This window comes from Bombina bombina, chromosome 4, assembly GCF_027579735.1.
Source record: "Bombina bombina isolate aBomBom1 chromosome 4, aBomBom1.pri, whole genome shotgun sequence".
In the NCBI taxonomy this organism is placed as follows: Eukaryota; Metazoa; Chordata; class Amphibia; order Anura; family Bombinatoridae; genus Bombina; species Bombina bombina.
The window spans coordinates 261,287,249-261,305,382 of record NC_069502.1 but is presented as its reverse complement, the minus strand read 5'-3'; the positions used below and the strand labels follow the sequence as shown (position 1 = coordinate 261,305,382).

At 38.6% G+C, this 18,134-nt stretch overlaps 1 protein-coding gene across 4 annotated transcripts in view; it reads right to left on the bottom strand.

The window, feature by feature from the left end:
- DGKD (diacylglycerol kinase delta) overlaps positions 1–18,134 on the bottom strand; it is a 202,331-nt gene that overhangs the window by 14,473 nt on the left and 169,724 nt on the right. For 3 of the 4 annotated variants that reach the window (XM_053709934.1, XM_053709937.1, XM_053709935.1), the window contains exons 20-27: positions 16,101–16,197; positions 11,447–11,554; positions 11,256–11,369; positions 7,721–7,855; positions 6,783–6,949; positions 6,312–6,417; positions 6,010–6,102; positions 1,634–1,753 (exon numbers count right to left, since the gene is read on the bottom strand). In XM_053709934.1, coding sequence (XP_053565909.1) covers positions 1,634–1,753; positions 6,010–6,102; positions 6,312–6,417; positions 6,783–6,949; positions 7,721–7,855; positions 11,256–11,369; positions 11,447–11,554; positions 16,101–16,197 — 940 coding nt within the window. The remainder of the gene's footprint in view (positions 1–1,633; positions 1,754–6,009; positions 6,103–6,311; positions 6,418–6,782; positions 6,950–7,720; positions 7,856–11,255; positions 11,370–11,446; positions 11,555–16,100; positions 16,198–18,134) is intronic. The other variant, XM_053709936.1, reaches the window with a different exon arrangement.

The window sequence follows — 18,134 nt, the reverse complement described above, 5'->3', positions numbered from 1 at the left end:
CGGAACACCGGGTCTGTCCTTCTTATGGCATTGTTTTGTAGGACCCAGTGGGCTACTATTCAGTTGCCATAGGCCTGATGAAACAGCCAATGGGAGACTGAGAAACGCATCACCTTTTTTATAAAATTTATGATTACTGTACTTGCTGTTTTTTGCTGGCATCATTGATCGCTCACCCACATTTGAGAATCTAGGGGTCTTCAGTCTGCTGGGTGACCGAGAGGTTCCAGCTTGCGTTAATAGCACTTGACGGTGTTGTATTTTTGTGAGTACCATAATTTCTTGGTCATTATAACACATTATACCAAACTGTCATTTTGGAACCCTTGTGTTATTTTGTATTATATAGTATAATAAATATATAACGCATCATAAACAAATGCCCAATATACCCACAATACCCATGAAAATAGGTTTAACTATTTGTTTTTAATCTAAAGATTTTCAGTTTGCACATGTAAATTGTTTTTTTCTTCCCGCACTATCTAAAGCTATCATTTACATTAAACCCTTGCTACACATGGCGAGGCTGCAGTACAAAACATATTAATACTGGCAGAGAACCCTCGTATCACATAGTATAGTGTACTAAAATACTTCTGCAAGACTACCATCAAACAAATATTTGATCCTTTTAGAACATTTTACATCCACTACATAGAGATATTATGATAATTATTTGATCATCAGTTCTCAGGACAACAACTAAAATATGAAATGTATATTATTGGTAGGGTAGCAAAAAATGCATAAGATTACAGATGCTACACATTTCATTGTGAATCTGTTTCTCTATCATAACATACATTGAGTAATTAATAAGCCTTCTATAATAGTAAATACAATAAATGTTATCATTTCTACTTAAAGAAGCCTCGTAATTTAGAATTGCTACTGAAGCGCTTCCATAGAATACATGATAAACAAAAATATTCAAATAAAACCATTCCTCTCTACCAGATTTCTGCACTAGGGGTTTCAGTGCACACTGTCAATAAAGTTAATTTGGAAGACAAACAAAAAAGCCTGCTATTCCTGGTGTGAAGGTCATGGGGATATGAAGAAAGTTAAAGGGACAGTGTACACTATTATTTTTTCCACTTTAATGTGCTCCCAATTAATCATTTTGTGTATTAAATTGTTTACAAATAGCTTGTACACTTTTATTTTCACATTTGAAATGGCTGATTGTGTCTGTTGTTTCCTCACTCATACTGAACAGTTCTGGTTAAACAAAAACCATGTAAACAAGAAGATTTAGATAAAATAATGCTCCAGTTAGTGTCTGTGACAAAGAGGTACTAAAATGTTTATTTTCCATTGTTCTCTCTAAGTATTGTCCTTTCTGTAAACAGTTAAAAAGAAGATAAGGTTTGTGTTAATAATTAGACAGAAAAAGATAATGAGGTTTGCTTTCCCTGCTAGCGCAACCCATTTCGTTGGGTTGTGGCTTCAATTAGCAGTAACAGTTATTTCATATACAAAAGTATACCTAAAGGTGCAATTTCCCATACACTCTGCAGCTGGTATAACAAGTCATTGTAATCACATTAAGGATTTTACTGTACACTGTCCCTTTAAGCATTGTATAGATTTCAAAAGGTCTGAATGTGCATAGGACAATGGTCTTCACCTCTTCTTCTCCGTGCTCTGTGTTCTGCCATAACCAGGGGATGTCCGCAAGCTTCCGAAGTTCCTGTTCGGTGTTACTGAGAGATGTCAACAGTTGCTCCTTCTGAGGGGGGTCCAGCTGCTATATAAAAAAGTAAAATAACAGAAAATATAACGTAAACACAGACATTTCTGCATCCAGTCCAGATGTTACAGCAGCTCTGCATAACATTATATGGTTACAGTAAAAAACTAAATAAATGAATGAAATCTATTTTAGAACACATTGCATACAATAAATCACTAGTGTTTTGGCTCATTTAAAGGGAAGAATTTCTATTGAATTATATCTGACAGGACATGGAATGAGTTATTAGTGTAGGGAGCATACAAGCACAAACAATATGCAACAATTTTTTTTTTTGCACTAATGCCCACAAAGGAGTTAAATGCTTAGCTAAAGTCCCACTTACGAGTCACAATGCATTGCCACTCTTAAAGGGACACTGAACACAATTTTTTTCTTTCGTGATTCAGATAGAGCATGCAACAACTTTCTAATTTACTCCTATTATCAATTTTTCTTCATTCTCTTGCTTTCTTTATTTGAAAAAGGCATCTAAGCAATTTTTTTGGGTCAGGACCATGGAAAGCACTTGTTTATTGGTAGGTGAATTTACCCACCAATTAGCAAGAACAACACAGTGTGTTCACCAAAAATGGGCCGGCATCTAAACTTACATTCTTGCATTTCAAATAAAGATACCAAGAGAATGAAAAGAATTTGATAATAGGAGTAAATTAGAAAGTTGCTTAAAATTGCATGCTCTATCTGAATCATGATAGAAAAAAATTGGGTTCACTGTCCCTTTAAGCAGGAACTTAAAAGTGATCCAATCAGGAGGGAAATATCCATGGAACCTCCATTCACCATCTATGTCCTGCTCAGAACTAGCTCATCAGCACTGAACTTTAAAGGGACATTAAGCACTTTGTGATGGTAATATAAACTGATAAATTGTATATATAAAAAAACAACTATGCAATATGCTTTCATTATTTATTTTATCCCCTTTTCCTCTAATTCCATTCTAAAACTGTAAGCTGTTAGAAATGGAAGTGCAGAACACTGTTATATTGCACACAGACATTGGTTGCACACTCTAGTGACCTATTTATAACTGTCCCTAATTGGTCACAGCAGAGAAGCTAACCTAAGTAACAATGTGGCAGCTAGACAATAAACTTTTTTTGTCAATATTTAAACAGCTAAGGAAACTTTAATAAATACGTCTACATGTTATTCTCAGACTAATCTTTTTTTAAATGCTTAATTTTCTCTAGAATTTATTTAGTGTGTAGATGTTTTACAGCAACAATGAACACTAGGCCTTATATAGGTATTTGTTTTAGATTTTATCACGATAGATAAACAGACAGAGAGAGAGAGAGAGAGAGAGAGAGAGAGAGAGAAACAGATGGATAGACAGATAGATAGAAAGAAAGATATTGTTGGAAAATTAACCCATTATAATGAAAGACAAAGGGAAATCAGAGTTACATTCCAGCCTTTTTCAAAAGTGACATAAGTATTTCTTTATTTGAAGCTCGGAAAAGCATGTTTTAATACATATCCCCATATCGTAACCAAGGGCTACCTGCAGTCAGGGGTCAAGTAAGACGGGAACGCATGGGAACGGAGTTCCTGCACTATTTTTGCAGGGGGAACTAAGTTCCCCCTGGAATGAGAACAGGAACACTTCAGTAAACACTGCTGCCCCTGGTGAGAGGAGCTGGAGCACAGTCTGATTAGAGGGATAGTAAGATCCTCTAGTAATGGGCAGTAACACTTCCTACAATACATTAAATGCAAGCCTGTCAGCAGTCCTGCTGTGTGATCACCCTGCACTATGTGGAACACATGGTGCTTACACTTCTGTGTGGCTTGCTCTGGGGTTATTTAGCTCCCCTCAGCAGAAATAGGACTATTGCACCTTAACCCCTTAAGGACCAAGGCCATTTTTCAATTTCTTTCCCTTAAAGATTAGGGCTATTTTTACATTTCTGTGGTGTTTGTGTTTAGCTGTAATTTTCCTCTTACTTATTTACTGTACCCACACATATTATATACCGTTTTTCTCGCCACTAAATGGACTTTCTAAAGATACCATTATTTTCATCATATCTTATAATTTATTATTAAAAAAATTATAAAATATGAGGAAAAAATGGAAAAAAACACACTTTTTCTAACTTTGACCCCCAAAATCTGTTACACATCTACAACCACCAAAAAACAACCATGCTAAATAGTTTCTAAATTTTGTCCTGAGTTTAGAAATACCCAATGTTAACGTGTTCTTTGCTTTGCAAGTTATAGGGCAATAAATACAAGTAGCACTTTGCTATTTCAAAACCACTTTTTTTCAAAATGAGCGCTAGTTACATTGGAACCCTGATATCTGTCAGGAATACCTGAATATCCCTTGACATGTATATATTTTTTTTAGAAGACATTCCAAAGTATTGATCTAGGCCCATTTTGGTATATTTCATGCCACCATTTCACCGCCAAATGCGATCAAATAAAAAAAATTGTTCAATTTTTCACAATTTTTTTCACAAACTTTAGGTTTCTCACAGAAATTATTTACAAACAACTTGTGCAATTATGGCATAAATGGTTGTAAATGCTTCTCTGGGATCCCCTTTGTTCAGAAATAGCAGACTTATATGGCTTTGGTGTTGCTTTTTGTTAATTAGAAGGCTGCTAAATGCCACTGCGCACCACACGTGTTTTATGCCCAGCAGTGAAGGCGTTAATTAGGGAGCATGTAGGGAGCTTGTAGAGCTAATTTTAGCTTTAGTGTAGTGTAGTAGACAACCCAAAGCATTGATCTAGGCCCATTTTGGTATATTTAATGCCACCATTTCACCGCCAAATGCGATCAAATTTTAAAAAAACTTAATTTTTTCCGCAAATTTTAGGTTTCTCACTGAAATTATTTACAAACAGCTTGTGGAATTATGGCACAAATGGTTGTAAATGCTTCTCTGGGATCCCCTTTGTTCAGAAATAGCAGACATATATGGTTTTGGCGATGCTTTTTGGTAATTAGAAGGCTGCTAAATGCCGCTGCACATCACACGTGTATTATGTCTAGCAGTGAAAAGGTTAATTAGGGATCTTGTAGGGAACTTGCAGGGTTAATGTTAGCTTTAGTGTAGAGATCAGCCTCCCACCTAACACATCAGACCCCCTGATCCCTCCCAAACAGCTCTCTTCCCTACCCACCCCACAATTGTCCCCGCCATCTTAAGTACTGGCAGAAAGTCTGCCAGTACTAAAATAAAAGGTATCTTTTTTTTTTATTATTATTTTTTTTAGCATATTTACATATGCTGCTGTGTAGGATCCCCCTTAGCCCCAAACCTCCCTGATCCCCCCCAAACAGCTCTCTAACCCTCCCCTCTACATTATTGGGAGCCATCTTGGGTACTGGCAGCTGTCTGCCAGTACCCAGTTTACAAAAAAAGATATATTTTTTATTTTCCCCCCCCACTTTTCTGTAGTGTAGCTTCCCCCCCCAAGACTAAACCCCCACCCCCTCCCAGATCACTTAGATCATATATTTGAAATTTTATATACCCCCCTCTCTCCCTCTAAATATAAACAAAACCTGTTCCATAGTGTAATGGTTCCCACCCGCTCCCTCCCTGTGCACGCGCCCGCCTCCCCCTGTGCACGCGCGCGCGTCCCCAGCGATCCCGCCCACCTCTGCATTACGTAATGCACCGATGGCCGCCCACCCGCCTCCCACGTCGGCTCCCACCCACCAACGATTGCGGGCCATCGATGTCCGGTGCAGAGAGGGCCACAGAGTGGCTCTCTCTGCATCGGATAGGGTAAAATGTTATTGCAGTGATGCCTCGATATCGAGGCATCACTGCAATAACCGGAAAGCAGCTGGAAGCGATCAGGATCGCTTCCAGACGCTTTCAACCCCAATGTCATACAGGGTACGTCGCTGGTCTTTAAAGACCAGGTTGTGTGCGACGTACCCTGTACGACGCATGTAGTTAAGGGGTTAAGTGGGTGAGACTCTGTGACAGAGGAGGATTCTCAGGCCCAAAGGCAACCATTCAACACTTCACTGGATTTAATTTGCTTTCATTAACCAAAGTGTATAGATTATATACATATAAATACAGCGTGTGTGTATGTGTGTTTGTGTATGTATGTATGTATAAAACAATATTAATTGTGAGAGGGGTGGAAGTCTTAGTGAGTTCCCACACTTTTTTTGTAGGACTTGACCCCTGCCTGTAGTAATGATATTGCAGTATTCAAACCTCAGCTTTAGGTCATACAATGAGACATATCCCTTCCTTACTCACCAACGCCATCTTTCCTGAAAGAAGCAGCTCTGTTTCATTAAGAAGAGCACGAACATTTGTAACCATCTCCATAACATTGGTGCAGTTCAGACCCTGTAGGGAAAAAGGAACAGCAAAATGGATAATTAAAGAAAAAAGCCACACAGGGGAGAAGGCAGAAAGAACAAATATGCAGGAAAGGGAAAAAGTAAAAAATACCGTCAACACACAGATGTAAGAAGGTGAGAGGTGTTTATCAGTAATTTTATATACAATGAATTCATGTAAACTAAAGGATGAAATACCATTAGTCTGTGCAATACCTCAGAACTCTTTGTATAAACCTTCTCCATGGATTTGGAGCTGGCATTTACAGCGTGGGCTAATTCTTGTTCCATACTTTGATGGGATATGGCTATCTCCTTAATACTATAAAGAAAAAGGGAACAATTATAAGGGTTTTATATAACAGAATAGCAAAGTTAAACAGTTATACAGCTGCAAAACATGAGCTAAGGAAGTTATTGGGAAGCAACGTACAATAACCATGTTTAATGTTCAGGAAATAAATCCTCCAACTTATAAATAAAAAAAATCGTAAAGAGTGATAATAAATGGAACAACTTGTTATAAAGCAGGACATTATATGTTGACAACATGGTGTTTTTAATTACTGTCCCTCATGATGTCTAACATCCAGGATTTCCATAAAGAAGCTCAACCAACCCTGAGCACAAAGATTTTTTTTAAACAAAGCAAAATGCTGGCGCAACAGTTCCCCTGCCCGCTCTCACCTGTGTATAAGGGCACCTGCAGCATTGCCAAAGCGCGACACCTGGGCTGCCTCCTCTTCAGAAAGCACCTCAGGGTGCAGAGAGGTAGGAGAAAGCGTGGAATTGGCTGGGCGAGAAACTTCACATTTCTGCTTATCTTCCCAGGACTTTAATGTGCTCTCAAATGCCTAAAATACAGAGAACGCAGTGTACACTTTCTGGAAATACTAAACTGTGGCCATAGGTTAAACAAAGAACCGTATCTTGAATTCTATTGCTAAAACAAGAAAATAACACTTTTACCAATATTTTATCATCATTGGACCAATAATAATTTGCACATTATTAGTGACATCTAATATCTTCTTGCAAATTACATTTTTCAAATATAGTGCATCAGTTTGAAGTAATATTCAAGGTTATGTTACTGCACTTTATTCAAAAATCAGGGCCTAGTAATTCAATGCAGTCTTCATTAATACAGGTGACATAAAACCATGCTTTGAAACCAACTCTAAAGCCACTGATATAACTATGCTATGGTATCAGGTGAAAACAAATCATTATATACTTTATCTGGATGCTTGGAGCAACATATAATATTCTCAGTTTATTGATGCTAAAAAAAGAGAAATTAAAAGGACATGAAACCCCAAAGTTTTCTTTCATGATTCAGATAGAGAATACAATTTTAAACAAAATTCCAATTTACTTTTAATATTTAATTTGCTTCATTCTTCAGATATCCTTTGGTAAAGAAATAGCAATGCACATGGGTGTGCCAATCACACAAGGCATCTATGTGCAGCCACCAATCAGCAGCTACTGAGCCTATTTAGATATGCTTTTCAACAAAGGATATCAATAGAATGAAGTTCTTTCTAAATCATGAAAGAAAAAAACGTTGGGTTTCATGTCCCTTTAAGTGCACAATTACTTTATATTATTATGTTGTTTACCCTGTCTCGTGTCAGAGTCTGTGTTCTGTTCTTGTGCACAATACGTATAAACCCTGGAGGCTGGATCCAGGCTTCTCCATCAACCTGCACTGGAACCCCTTCATCTCCCAAGATTGTAATTTTCACAGTTCGACACTAGGTGGAGACAAACCTCACACAATTAATAAGCAGTTTATAAAACCAAGATGTGTAATATGACCAATACAATGACATATGTTAGAAATTTCTTGGAATTACTGTTATTTATAAAAAGACACAGCTCTGCATTGGTAAATAAAGGGGACTTATTGGCACTTGTTTGTTAGAAGATATCATTTTAATTCAAGTAATCCTGCAATACTATGTATTTAACTGCTGAAAATGGTTAAACACATAAAGTACCACTCACGAAGCACAGAGCACTGCTAGTCCAGAGCAGACACGGCCACTGACTCAATCTACAGCAGTAGTTGCGTGACCCAGCTGTATGACTACTGCTGCTGATTGGGTGACCAGCAATGCTCTGCGGAATTAGTACTTTAACTTTGCAGGGGTTAAACACATATCGTTGCAGGGTTGGCTAGAGTTAAAATGGCATGTGCTAACAAATTAGAGCATGCCATTGTGCCACTATAATGTCCCTTTAAGAAAAACAAGTTCATTAAAGGATTACTGGAAGATAACACAGGAATATGTTGAAATCCCTAAGTATATCCTATTTAAGCCCATTTAAGTTAGTTAAAGCTACAATTACACACCATAAACAATTACAAGACCAAAAAGAAGAGTGCACAGCTTTGACCTAATTTCAGTCTGGATATCCTTGAAAAAAACCTTATAAAACAGAAGTCATACGTAAATCTACTTCATTATCTACTTATGGGAAATAATAATATTATGTATCTACAACAAACTAGTCTTGAGGCTCGCTCTAGTTCAGATCAGTGTGTTGGTTTGTGCATGAAATAAATATATGTGCACAAAGGCAAATCCAGATTTCCCACTAAATGTATAATTATATAAGGGACATGCTAGAGAAGGTCATTCCCCCTACTTGCTGTAGAATTCTTCGTTTAAAGGGACACTCAAGTCAAAATTAAACTCACATGATTCAGATAGCGCAGCACATTTAAACAACTTTCCAATTTACTTCCATTAACAAAATGTGCGCTGTCTTTTTATATTTACACTTTTTGAGTCACCAGCTCCTACTGAGCATGTGCAAGAATTCACAGAATATACGTATATGCATTTGTGATTTGCTGATGGCTGTCACATGGTACAGGGGGAGTGGAAATAGATCTAACTTTAAAATGTCACAAAAAAAATCTACTACTCATTTGAAGTTCAGAGTAAGCGCTATTGCATTGTCTTTTTATCATGCATTGTTGATTGCGCAAATCTACTGTATTTACTGGTCCTTTAACAGCTGCAAAAGTAGGTTAAGCACACAGGTAAAGTCTCATTCAGTAGCTTCAAGCTTGTGAGCTGAATGCAGCCAGTAATTCACAAAGTTGTGTAACTGACAATGTTCTGCTTGGGACCAGCAGTTCTCTGCAGCTCCCAAGTGGGACTTTATGGTGGTCTTTTTTTTTTTTACAATACAATGTCCCTAACTGTAATCTTTCCTATTTTGTGGGGTTTTGTTGGCAATTATTTAAGAAAAACTATATTATTACTGTAAATACAAATGAGAAAAAAAATGAATGAAAAATAAAGTGAAATTCATTACATACCAAGTCTGAAACAATATAGGGATTCTGTTAGTACTGGTTGTTAAGGTAAAATATACGTTATACATAAAGTCCATTGTGAAATATAGAAAACAAACAATGACAACATCCTTACAATCCTTAAAGGGGCATTGAACTCAAACATATTCCATCACCCATATAACAGAGCAGCATTTACACATTAAAATACATTTTTTTCTCCCCTTTAATGTCATCCCAATTATCCATTTTTTTCCTGCTGGAGTGCATTATATTGTTTACACATAGCTGCTTTGCCTTTATTTTGTCTTTTGAAATAGATGTTTTTGCCTGTTGAAACTACCAGCTATAGAAAAGCTATGTAAACGAGAATCAGCATAGGTAAACACATCCCCAAGTGGGGTGTGATAGGAATAGGTAGTAAGATGTCCATTTTCAATTGCTTCAAGTATTGGTCTTTGTATATACAGTGAGAGACAAGATAAAAATGACTTTGTGTGTGTCTGGAAATATGATGTTGAGATCTGCTCTTCTTGCAAGCTAGGCCAATTTGATTGAGTTGTGGTTTAAAGGGATATACTGTAAAACCCCACATTTTTATTTTATAATTCAGATAGAACATACAATTTGAAACAACTTTCCAATGTACTTCTATTATTAAAGTTTATTTGTCTTCTAGTTATCCTTTGCTGAAAAGCAGGAAGGCAAGTTCAGGAGCATGCACGTGTCTGCAGCACTATATGGCAGCAGTTTTGCAACAATGTTATACATTTGCAAAAGCACTAGATGGCAGCACTATTTCCTGTCATGTAATGTGCCAGACATGAGCATGCTACCTATCTAGATATCTCTTCAACAAAGAATAACATGAGAACTAAGCAAATTTGCTAAAAGGAGTCAATTGGAGAATTTTTTTTAAATTGTATTCTCTATCTGAATCAATTTTGGATTTCATGTCATTTCATATTAAAAAAAATCATGAACTCATAAAGTTAAAGGGCCATAATACCCAAATGTTTAAACACTTGAAAGTGATGCAGCATAGCTGTAAAAAGCTGACTAGAAAATATCACCTGAACATCTCTATGTAAAAAAGAAAGATATTTTACCTCACAATGTTCTCAGTAGCCACATCCCATTGTAAAGGACTTCTAAGCAGCAAATCAGTATGTCTGTCCCGGGACAGCCGAAGGGATGAGCCTCGTGCACTCTCATGTTATATCCCTATTCCGTGTAAGGAAGTTTACAATAAAATCTCATGAGAGTTAAGTCAAATCTCATGAGATCACAGTAAAAGAGTTCATGACCTCAGCACTGCTGATGCTGATTGGCTACTGTTCATTACTTCATTTTTTATTTTTTTTTTATCTGCAGCTGAGCAACAACTGAGTATAACTTTTTACACAGAACTTACTCTGCTGAGCTGAGGAAATTGTGAGGTAAAATATCTTCCTTTTTTACATAGAGATGCTCAGGTGATATTTTCCTAATAGCTTTTTACAGTTATACTGCATCAGTTTCAAGTGATTTAGCATATGAGTATTATGTCCCTTTAACGTCAAACACATTAAGAGGAAACCAGTTTTACAATGCACTGTCACTTTAAGTTGAAAGAAAAACCACAGCATTTGTTTTGTAGTTCCTAATAATCCTAACTGGTTAATAAGATCAGCTGCTTCTACTTTACTGGTAGAGAGGGACACACACAGAAAAAAGTAGCCTATAAGGAAGTAAAGCAACAGACAATACGGCACTTATCGCTATTAGTTTTATGATCATATTTATTATTTTCTTATGATCTATAGAATAATAATACTATATTAATCTAATTGAGAATGCATTACCTGAGCTATTCTGTGATGTTGGAGCTTGATAACCCTGGATACAGCCATTTGCATGGTTCCAAACACGGCTACCACTTCCAGAATCTTATCATCAAAGGAAGGCGCAGAAAAAGTCTGCAGGAGAGACCGAGTTAGCACGTCACACACAGCCTCACAGTTTAATCACAAACTTGTTCTCAGATAAGACTTACGTCATCTTCCTTGCTGCCACCCCAGAAGTTGGTTCCTCCAGCGTAGCTCGGAATGTTCAGCACTGCAATGCCCTGCAGACTGGGCAGAGGGATGGGCACCCCGTCGCACTGCAGGGGACAGGGGGGTAAGAGGAGGGAGATACGCACATCCACTGAGAAAGAAAGAGACAGACATCTAGAGAAAGAGAGACAGACACAACCAGTGTTAGAGACACACACAGAGATATACACATCCAGAAAGAAAGAGAGGTATACATAAAGAAAGACATATCTCTAAAAGGAACATAAACAGGAAATGCTGGAGAGACACAGACATGCAAAGAAAGCTATCCCAAGAGAGCGAAGCCTGACTCCAATTAAACCTGGCAGTCTCTAATAATGATCCAGTCTAGCGGTCAGAAACAGTCAGACGATATGTGATGGTCATAAAACAATACTTCTAGGAGCGCTTCAGTGGCAAACTTTTTTGTTAAAGGGACAGTGTACTGTAATATCTTCTCCCCTTAAGGGCCAAATAACAAGTGGAGCACAAAATATCGCTTTCGCTAAAGCGATATTGGCACTCCAATTAGTAATACAGCGCACGCAAATGCACGGAAGCTTTGCGCTCACGAGAGAGCGCTTCCATAGGCTCCAACGGTAGCCTCATTCTGATGCCGTCAGACACAGCACAGAACCTAAGCAAAGCGACATGCAGCAAATTTAAATATATATGTATATGCTTATATACCACTGTACATATATATTTATGTGTTAATATGTGTATTAAATATGTGTTAATATGTGTATTAAATGTATATACATATAACTTTACAGGGAACACACAGTTCCCATAGACCGCAATGTAAAGGCCCTTCTCAGTGCTGTTTTTTATTCTAATACCCCACACCCACTCACTTCAATCCCTAAAAACTGTTCCGTGCAGTAGATTTTTTTTTATTACTGTTTATTTTGAGGGCATTTGGGACACTTTTCGAAAATTAAAAAGTGATCTGACCTCTGGTTAATTTTCTGAGCACTAATTGCTAACACGAGCTTGCGGTAGCAATAACCAGCCACTTGTAATAGCTGGTTATTTATCAAGCGCGTTACGCGCAGGCGATAAATTAGCCCTACACTTGTAATCTAGCCCTAAATACATTCCCAATTATCCATTTTACCTGCTGGAGTGTATAAAAACATATAGCTCCTTTACCTTTATTTTAGAATTTGAAATAGTTTTTGCCTGTTGTACCCCAACCTATCCTAAAAATGTCAATACTGCAGCAATGGCTACAGAGAAGTTGTGTAATTATGTATACAGACAGAGATAAAATAAGGAAGCATTTTGGTATATAGAGTGATAAGATAATTAGGTTGGAGTTCCCCGTAAGCTCAGCCCATTTTAATAGATTGTGGTTTAAAACAAACAAACCAGCAGCAATTTCATATACCAAAATAAATCTAAAGGGGAAAATTGCCCATAAATACTCTGCAGCTGGTATAAAAAGTTATTGGAAACAAATTAAGGGGAAAACAAGTTTACAGTAAAGTGTGCCTTTAACTTGAATGTAAAATTCCAAGCACTAATCGAGCCTCTTTGTTTCTACAAATCATTTGTTTTTAATTAATTTGTATTAGATGAACTTTGTGCATCCCCTTTCTCTCTGTTATCTGGCAATGAAATGCCTTCTCCAGGCAGCCTCAGTGTGTGCATGTTTTTTATATTGTCCTAGACACTATGTGGACATCTGACCATCACACCTGTATGAGCTTGTTAGACATGCCATTCTAAAACCATGGGCATTAATACAGTTATCTATAACATCTGCAACGCTTTAAAAAAAGATTTTAGAGTGAGTGTGTCTGTGGGAATTTGGGCACATTCAGAGCATTTGTAAGGTGTTCACTTGGGGTCTATGGAGATTTCTATGTGGTGCTAATTTTATGGACCAGTTAGCAATGGGTGTGGCTGAAGCACCTGAACTTAACAATTAGTAGGGAGGTCCATATACTTTTGGCTATATAATATATATATTTATAGAGAGAGAGAGAGTGTTAGTGAGTTTATGTGTGTTAATTAGGGCTGCAACTAACGATTATTTTCATAATCGATTAATCGGCCGATTATTTTTTCGATTAATTGACTAATCGGATAAAAAAAAGAATCAATAATTGTTTCCTATATTTTAAATAGAATCCACATACTGAGTGTTACAAATATAAACTTCAGACTAAAACTTTACATTAACACAACTGTTTGTCCATTTTTTAAGCAGCAGAGCACAGTTTTATAATTAAGCAAAACAAAAACAAAAACTATTTGAAAAGAGGTAGAACTTCCACCTTGGCAAGGGGCCTCTCAAAGTAACCCTTGGCTTCATTCCAACATAAAACATATCTTGAATATCTATATGCAATGGTAAATAACCAGCTATAAGGTTAGGGGAAATATCTAGCCCGCTCTAAAAATAACAAATTTATACTTATAAAGGATGAATCTGGTACATATTATCACAATTGATTAAAAATATAAAAAAACAAGATCAAAAGCGCTAAGGACTATATATCAATAACAGGACAAAGCCTTACACATTTATTTATACAGTACATATAATCAGCAATAGAAAGTGATCCACTAATAAATGTGCAAACAGATAATAGTGCACGCCAATTTAAATAACTCCCATCAATCTAGGGGCTAGGTGTAAATAACAAGCTTGGCACTATATCATGCAAAGCATAGTTCCAAATCCCCTGATTTAATATAACAAATCCAAATGATGACTATTATATCTGGGTTACACATAAGCCAGGGGTAGTTGTAAACTTATACTGTCCTGAAAAAGTGAAAAGTATACGTCGGTAGACGTCATTTAAGCTAAGGACATAACCATAAAACACAATACCATGTGCAGGAGCTCATTGCAGTGAAGCAGCTGGTGCTGTGCACAGACCATCTAATTACAAACCAACTAATCGATTATGAGATTCGTTAAAAACTTTTCATAATAGATTATTATCGATTATGACGATTAGTTGTTGCAGCTCTAGTGTTAATATATTTATATACTGTATATATATATATACACACACACACTCACCGACTACTTTATTAGGTACACCTTGCTAGTACTGGGTTGAACCCCCTTTTGCCTTCAGAACTGCCTTAATTCTTCGTGACATAGATTCAACAAGGTGTTGGAAACATTCATCAGACATTTTGGTCCATATTGACATGATAGCATCACGCAGTTGCTGCAGGTTTGTCGGCTGCACATTCATGATGCAAATCTCCCATTCCACCACATCCCAGAGGTGCTCTATTGGATTTAGATCTGGTGACTGTGGAGGTCACTGGAGTACAGTGAACTCATTGTTATGTTCAAGAAACCAGTTTGAGATGATTTGAACTTTGTGACATGGTGCATTATCCTGCTGGAAGTAGCCATCAGAAAATGGGTACACTGTAGTCATAACGGGATGGACATGGTCAGCAACAATACTCAATTGGTACTAAGGGGCCCAAAGTGTGCCAAGAAAATATCCCCTACACCATTACACCACCACCACCAACCAGCCTGAACCGTTGATACAAAGCAGGATGGATCCATGCTTTCATGTTGTTTAATTCTGACCCTACCATCTGAATGTCGCAGCTGAAATTGAGACTCATCAGAGCAGGCAACGTTTTTTCCAATCTTCTATTGTCCAATTGTGGTGAGCCTGTGTGAATTGTAGCCTCAGTTTCCTGTTCTTAGCTGACAGGAGTGGCACCCGGTGTGGTCTTCTGCTGCTGTAGCCCATCTGCATCAAGGTTCGACGTGTTGTGCGTTCAGAGATGGTATTCTGCATACCTTGGTTGTAACGAGTGGTCATTTGAGTTACTGTTGCCTTTCTATCATCTCGAACCAGTCTGCCCATTCTCCTCTGACATCAACAAGGCATTTTCAGCCACACAACTTCCGCTCACTGGATATTTTTGCTTTTACGGGCCATTCTCTGTAAACCCTAGAAATGGTTGTGCGTGAAAATCCCAGTAGATCAGAAGTTTTTGAAATACTCAGACCAGCCCGTCTGGCACCAACAACCATGCCACGTTCAAAGTCACCTAAATCCCCTTCCTTCCCCATTATGATGCTCAGTTTGAACTTCATCAAGTTGTGCATTGAGTTGCTGCCATGTGATTGACATGATTCAGATAGAGCATGCAATTTTAAGCAACTTTTTAATTTACTCCTATTATCAATTTTTCTTCATTCTCTTGGTATCTTTATTTGAAAAAGCAAGAATGTAAACTTAGGAGCCAGCCCATTTTAGATACCAATCAGCAAGCGCTACCCAGGTGCGGAACCAAAAATGGTCCGGCTCCAAAGCTTACATTCAAATAAAGATACCAAGAGAACAAAGATAAATTGATAATAGGAGTAAATTAGAAAGTTGCTTAAAATTGCATGCTCTATCTGAATCATGAAAGTTTAATTTTGACTACACTATTCCTTTAACCAAAGGGTCCAATTTAAGCGTAAAAGCTGAAGTCTACTAAGTCTGTCTGTGTTAGTTCACAGAGACTGTTTAGCATTGAGCTAAATGAAACCACAAGTTTACAGGTAACAGGGGACAACACAGTGACTAGAAGACACAATTAGGCTCAAGCAGATAGGACTTTACACACCTCTAGCAATACTTTCTGCTCCAGATTTTTGTATGTCCGCTGAAGTAGTTCTTTGGTCCCCAGGACTCCATACCACATCCTATTCTTTGTGCGACTCCTGCAATTGAGAGAAAACATGGCTGAAGTTAGAGAAAACATAAATTATGCTTACCTGATAATTTTCTTTCCTTCAGATGGAAAGAGTCCACAGCTGCATTCATTACTTTTGGGAATTCAGAACCTGTCCACCAAGAGGAGGCACAAAACACCAGCCAAAGGCTTAAATACTCCTCCCACTTCCCTTATTCCCCAGTCATTCTGGACCAAGGAACAGTAGAAGAAATATTAGGATGAAAAGGTGCCAGAAGAACAAAAATGACGGCCGCCCCACATAAAACCACGGGCAGGGAGCTGTGGACTCTTTGCATCTGAAGAAAAGAAAATTATCAGGTAAGCATATTTATGTTTTTCTTCATAAATGGAAAGAGTCCACAGCTGCATTAATTATTTTTGGGAAAACAATACCCAAGCTATAGAGGACACTGAATGCTAAAACGGGAGGGTACAAGAGGCAGCCCATTCTGAGGGCCGCTTCGGCCGGAGCCGAGAACAACCTTTTGAAAAAAGGAAAAAGGCCCAAGGACACTGACACGCAGATAGTCCACAAGCCTTGCTAGAGACTGCAGGAACTATATGCGACTGAGCCAACAGCCTCCAGGAGACCCCGTCGCCCAGCAGTCGGTCTCAAAACAACACACCCCTTACTATAGAAAGGGAACAAACTACCGTATTCTTCCACAAAGAAGAAAAGACACGGAGAAAACAAGCATAAGGAACTCCAGAAAAAAAAACTAAAAAAGGGCACAACGAGTCCTTAAACAGAGCAAAAACCAGAGAAACCAGGTCAGGCTAACAGAGACCCAACCAGTCTCGTAGAAACAAGGGGAGGTAACATCCAGACCCCAGAGATACAGAAACCGAGGACTAAGGCCGGGAGTCTGAACAGAGAAGAGAATCTTCCCCTAACACAGTGCAACCGCACTCTAGTTAAGACGACTGAAGACGAAGGTCCCCAGAGTCGTAAAAAGGTAGCTCTGAATATCTAAATTTTCAGAACCGAACCTCGTGCAGCAAGCTCAGAAAGGTGAACATCTGACATACAACCCCTAGAGACAAAACACTACACGTTGCCGTCATCGAAAATGACGCAGAAACTTGAAAACTTGCAGGGCAAGTAAGGACCAGCTGAAATAGGATCCTTCAGGCTGCTAAGCATCAACCAACCAGTGGACAACGTCGCAGGCTATCCAAGAGCCACCAGTCCTTCCCACAGATCTTTGAACGTGGAGAAAAAACAGAACCTCAAAGAGGCTCACCGTACCTCGAATGACCCGAGGACGATTAGCAGAGCAACAGATCACAGATCCTGCTCCAAACACCGGACCAGCCCAAGCGACAGCCATGACTGATAGACCGGGGAACAGAAAGACCCTAACCACAGGCCCCCAGGGACAGGAAATAATGGGGGGGACACACCCACCCCAACAGAGCTCGGGTGCCAACCCAATCCACTCCTCCAATAAGGCACTCTCAAGGAGAAGCGGAGGGCACAGATAAGAACAGCGCACATGCCACAAGACATGATGCCATAGACTGATCAAAACACGGACCGAATGAAAAATCATCCAGACACCACTGTTGAATCCACAGTGAAAACCCCCATGAAAAGGAGCACACTCCGTCCGAAGGACAAGTCAGGCCTTAAAGTTTAAAGCCAGGACCCGAAGGTGGATAGGAACCCTGTCCTTCCTGCTTGCAAGCTCAATGAGCTAGCCCCTATGTCCAAACATAGTCTCCCTGAAAAAACTGGGGCGTCCTGAACCAGTCCGCAGGATCATAAGTCTCTTAAGAAAACTGCCACAGCAGGATTCAAACTCCAAGCTTACGGCTTGCTAGGCCGGAACTAATCCCTTAGGCCACTTAGTCCTGCGGGCCCTGGACCCGGGACCCAGATCTCCTTAAAACGAACTACACCCTCAGGCAACACAAGATACC